Here is a 5,979-nt window from a genome sequence, read left to right on the forward strand (position 1 = left end):
ACTTGTTTGTTTATCCGTCTATTTATTTTACGTTTTCATACAAAATACACATGGGTAAACTTCCTCAGGAGCCTGACAAAGAGCAGCGCTACATCAGAAATCTCATATTTCATCATCATCATCATGTTTGCATGGTTATAATGTACTACAAGGAGCAAGGGCTGGGAGACTCTCATGGCTTACACTGTAGAATAAGAATGGCTGAATCAGTGACTGCATATAACACACAGTCTATGGCAGGGGTGTCAAACTCAAATTGACTGAGGGCCAAAATCAAAATCTGGAATGAAGTCGCGGGCCGAACTCAACATTTATTTTTAAAAATGGACTAAAATTGTGTGTACATGCACTTCATATTCATAGTTAAAGCGATGGTTCGGAGTAGAATCACCCTAATGCCATTTGAACCGTGACACCCATCCACCTTTACACCCGAAGTGTTTTCTGCCGCAGACTTACATCAACAGAGTTGCCGTGTTATTCGATGTTTATTCCGGTTAGCTTGACTCAAGCGCATATGGATACTGGGCACCGTCTCCAAACTTTCCCCACAAAAATAACATGTCATTACACCAAACTTCTGCAGTAGCACAAATATGGTCTGTACTCACGAAACGAAGCATTTGGAAGTTTGGAAATAGTCCAGGAGTTTAGTATTATCAACACAAGCTGAATAGCTTCTCTGCTGCTAAAGCTGTGCCAACGTTACTTCCGTCATATGAGACAAGCCCGTAAAAGTCTTCAACAAACTTCCAGACGAGAGTGTTAAAAAAGTTTTCACTGAATTGTGATTAAGGCTTATATTTTCAAGGACATACTTAAAAGATATTTCAAATCTTACCTACTATCAATTAGACAATGATTTTCGTTATCAATACTGATGCTGAATTCACTTTTCATTGTGCATATTATGAGCTTCGTTGAGGACTCTTACATGCTTGTCTTAGATGACGGAAGTAACGTTGGCGCAGCTTTAGCAGCAGAGAAGCTATTCGGCTTGTGTTGATAATAATAAACTCCTGGACTATTTCCAAACTTCCAAATGCTTCGTTTCGTGAGTACAGACCATATTTGTGCTACTGCAGAAGTTTGGTGTCATGACATGTTATTTTTGTGGGGAAAGTTTGGAGACGGTGCCCAGTATCCATATGCGCTTGAGTCAAGCTAACCGGAATAAACATCGAATAACACGGCAACTCTGTTGATGTAAGCCTGCGGCAGAAAACACTTCGGCTGTAAAGGTGGATGGGTGTCACGGTTCAAATGGCATTAGGGTGATTCTACTCCGAACCATCGCTTTAAATTTCACACACACTCTTTCCCATCATATTTGTTAGTTCAAATGTGTCTGCACATCCTGTGACACAGCAAATTTCATGTCCCAAGTCATGTTACGCTGTACATTAAGTTGTATGTGGGCCAACTGCAATACAGATTTGAAAAGATCTCGCGGGCCGAATAAAAAGGCTCCGCGGGCCAGATTTGGCCCCCGGGCCTGAGTTTGACATCCCTGGTCTATGGGCTGGATCAGTTATGGCTCTGTTCCATTGACAGTTTTCTGGTAGGCCTACAGTACAGCTCGACACAGTGTGACTCGGACGCCACTTTTTGCTTTATGATTTTACCTGTGTCGTGCCTATTTGAAAAGCAAAAAGTGGTGGCCGGGTCTTGCTGTGTTGAGCTGTAGGCCTACCAGAAAACCGGATGAGGAAAACAGGCATTAGTGCATTCCAATATGCAGACTTCAGTCCTGCACATATTGGAATGCACCCAGTGTGTAGATCAGATATGATATCGTAACCTGGACTACTTTCCCACATCCTAACTCTTCCATCCCAAATGCTTGTGGCCTTATGGTGACATCACAAGACCTCATTGACGAGAAGTTTAATTCAATGGCCACGCCCGTGATGGCGCTTTGCTGCTTGTGCTGTGAAGCGTGCATGCACACTTTGCCATTTCAATGCATTCTGGTTCGAATTTACGCTGCACAGCAAAAGTAGCAATGTGCCATCGCGGCCATTATCTCACAAAAGTGGATTTTCTCATTTACAATCAGGATGTTGAAATGGGAGAAGTCCCCCAAAAACTGTTGTGGCTAGGTTGACAACGGAGAAACTTTGTTTTCTCTACGGGGGCGAGGGGGTGTCACGTGATGCGTCACGTGAGGCCACCATCACAGGACAAGGATGGGAGTCAGGATAATGGAAAGGACCCCTGGTATCTCTTGTGTTAACTCAATGCAGCTCTGGTGCCTATACTACAAAGCTGATTTAGATTAAGTTGAGAGGTAAATCATCTAATACAAGAGCTTTTCTTCAGAAAATGAGGACTCCAGGCTCTTCTATTACACGATTTACCTCTTGACTTCAACTCAACTTCTCCTGAACCAGCTTTGTCGTATAGGCCTCTGCTCTGCTCTGCTCTCCCATGGCTTGTTGCGGTGCACTAGGGTTCAGTACAGTACTGTGATTTGATGAGCTACATGGTTGACTCGCTGTACGCTCCACAATGCATAAGAGTTGCTCAAGATATTGAGTCGCCTCTAAAGCATTGGCCTGGAGCCTTTGTAATACTCAAGTACGTTTGTTAGGAAGAACCGTTCGATTAGCGCCGCCGACACCTGCTACAGATGGAAAACAAAGAGGCAAGTTTTTAAGAGTGAGTCACATAAAAGAGGATTCGAAAGGCTCTGTGTCCTGCTTGAGGGAAGCTCGTCTGGCTGTAATAGCTACACTTTCTTCAGGGATGCACCAACTCCTGCTGTACCAATACTGTCCTCATACAGGCCTACTAATGGTAACCCTTTACTTGACACCAGTGTCATAAGCATGTCATTACAGTGTCATAGTGTCATGGCACAGTTATAAAGTGAAAGCCCATTGGGAAACTCCAACTCCCATTGTCATTGTGACACAGCACTCCACAGCACACAAGTGAACACTGCACACAACGAAATTGCATTTATGCCTCACCCGTGCAAGGGGGCAGCCCTCAGTGGCGCCCCATGGGGAGCAGTGCGGTGGGACGGTACCATGCTCAGGGTACCTCAGTCATGGAGGAGGATAGGGGAGAGCACTGGTTGATTACTCCCCCCACCAACCTGGCGGGTCGGGAGTCGAACCGGCAACCTCTGGGATGCAAGTCTGACGCCCTAACTGCTCACCCATGACTGTGTCATATGCATGTGTCATAAACATTATGTCCATGTCATAAACATTTTATGACTGTTGGCCTTAAGTGACATTCGGTTATGTCACTTAAGGCCAACAGTCATAAAATGTTTATGGCATGCACATAATGTTTATGACTTATCTATGACTGTGTCATGACACTATTATGACACTGTAATGACATGCATGCGACACCGGCGTCAAGTAAAGGGTTACCCTGCTAGTTAAGGCAGTTCAGTGCCACATTGGGGTGCCACATCATGGCAGCGTTATGTCCAGAGTAGACTATCGTCAAACTGCCCCATCCTGGACCCCGTTTCTCGAAATCATTGTTGCTGACCACTTATGCCTCTTATCCACTGCCGGTTTTCTGGTAGGCCTACAGCGCGACTCCGCTACCACTATTTGCTTTTCGATTGGGCACAACACAGCTCAATCATTAAGCAAAAAGAGGCAGCCGAGTCGCGCAGTGTCGAGCTGTAGGCCTACCAGAAAACTGGCTGTGCAAAAGAGGCAAAAGTAACTTCCTAGGTTTCCTTTGCAACCAAGGTCGATGTTGTCGAGAAACGCACCCCTGTTCTTTGTAATGTAAACTCACAAGATTTTAATGATTGTCCCATCTTTCCAGCCCATACTGTAATGAGACTAGCCTGATGGATGATTTTGGTAGTATGACTTCACACCAGAAGCTATACAAGGCCTTTTGATTCAGCAAGCATAGGCCTACCAAACGTGCAGGTCATTGTGTATTGGTGCTGCGGTGCATCCCTGATTTTTTTTGTTTTCCTCCATGTACACACCAAGTTACGGTTTGGGAGAGTTCGACAGCACAGTAGCCTACACTCCGCTGTTCTCACCCATTGTACTGGTGCGAAACCAGAGACCACTTCTGAACGTACACACACATACATACATACATGCGGTTAGTTCCCTCCCTTGGTTTCTGTGGGCAGGGATGGGAGATAAGAGAGATCTGCTTTGACATCCATTCATAACACACATCACATGCGGTTCCCTCCCTTGGGGTTACTGTGGGGGAGAGTGAAGCTTGTCTTGATGTCCTCACACACACACACACACACACACACAGCTTTCTCGTCCAGCGCGCTGTACTGTACTGTATATATGGCTTTAGGGAATAAGGCTCGCATCACAAAAGGCTTTTCATTCTCAAGATTATATAGATAGAAACAAGATAACCACTCGTTTCCCACTGCGCTCAGCTCAGCACCTCAGCGAAGTGAGAGAGATTTTTTTTCCTGTTTTTGTTACCTGTCAGGTCTTGTGTAATGTATGCAATTACAATGAGGTTTTTGTGCTTATTGTTTGCGCAGTGAAAAGCAGTGGGGGGTCCGCCTTTTTTAGAAGTACACTGTATGGCGCAGGTATATAAGTAAAGATGCGAAGAGGAGACACAGGGTGCATTCCAATATGCAAACTCCCTTCCTCCCTTGCACACTTGCCTCCTAATAGCCATCGACAACAGAATTGTATTTCAATATCTCGCAAAAGCTCAATTCTAATGTGATTTTCTCATTTGCAAACGGGATGGTGAATAAAGAATAGTTCCACAAAAGTTGTGGTGGCTAGGCTGACCACGGGGAAACTACTGTTTTTCTCCACGGAGGAGGGACGTCAGCAAAACGCGAGGCCACAAGCGCAGACAGAGGACAGGAGTTTGCATATTGGAATGCACCCCATGTTGTTTTCCTCTCCATGGCGCTATGGAAACGATGGAGGCAGCCAATGGCTGCATAGTACGACCATAAGTAGACAAAGGCATGAGTCCACACATACACACACACACACACACACACACACACACTCAAACACACACACACACACACACTCACACATACACACTCAAACATACACAAACGCACACACACATACACACTCACACATACAGTACATACCATACATTACTCACCATTTACAAAACCAAAGTGCTATGTATATAACAGGGAGGGGATTTCATATGCGTACGGTACGTTACATCCAAGTCCATTCTCTCCTCCACAGAGGTGAGGTGCAGTTGTTGTTGATAGACAGTTTACTGTCTTTGGCAGCCGTGTTGAGCTGAAACGTGACATACAAAAATAGGACTCTTACAAAAAAAAGCAAAAAAACATGAACAATTATTACCACGTAGAATAAATAAAATCCTCCAAATGTGGGAACATACAAAAGGAACAAAAAACAACAAAATCCTGCTGCTGTGTTGTTAAGTGTCTTGTCCACTGCGAGGTGACTCTCCAGTCCTCTGCTACGTATCTCAACGCTGAGGGTGGTGGAGAAGAAGAGTGTGTGTGTGTGTGTCTGTGTGTCTGTGTGTGTGTGTGTGTGTGTAATGAGCAATTTGATTGTGTGTGTGTGTAGCGCGCGTATGTGTGTCTTTGTATAGTGTGTGTGTGTGTGTGTGTGTGTGTGTGCGTACGTGTGTGTGTGTGTGTGTTAAAGTCCAGGTCGGCTGCTGCGGGCTGCCCCGCCCCCTCCCCCTCCTCCTCCTCCTCCTCTGCCATGGGAGCGTGCCGCAGGGACAGAGACTGGAACCAGCAGCGCTGATGAAACAGAATCATAAATACATTCAGAATAAATAAATAAACACAGAATCATAAATACATTCAGAATAAATAAATAAACAACACAGAATCATAAATACATTCAGAATAAATAAATAAACAACGCAGCTCATTTCTGTAATCTCCAACATTATCAACTTGACACCAATAGACGTCTTCAGAGAACATACATCTCCAAAAGCCAATATAATATACAGAGAGAGCGTAATCCAATATAACTAATT

General features: G+C 44.7%; 1 protein-coding gene across 2 annotated transcripts in view; it reads right to left on the reverse strand.

Moving 5' to 3' along the window:
- Positions 1–5,381: 5,381 nt before the first annotated feature.
- fam149b1 (family with sequence similarity 149 member B1) overlaps positions 5,382–5,979 on the reverse strand; it is a 29,620-nt gene continuing 29,022 nt past the window's right edge. For both annotated transcript variants that reach the window (XM_063192189.1, XM_063192190.1), the window contains one exon: positions 5,382–5,734. In XM_063192189.1, the coding sequence (XP_063048259.1) occupies positions 5,628–5,734 (107 nt within the window). In that variant the 3' untranslated portion in view covers positions 5,382–5,627. The remainder of the gene's footprint in view (positions 5,735–5,979) is intronic.

This window comes from Engraulis encrasicolus, chromosome 24, assembly GCF_034702125.1.
Source record: "Engraulis encrasicolus isolate BLACKSEA-1 chromosome 24, IST_EnEncr_1.0, whole genome shotgun sequence".
Classification (NCBI taxonomy): Eukaryota; Metazoa; Chordata; class Actinopteri; order Clupeiformes; family Engraulidae; genus Engraulis; species Engraulis encrasicolus.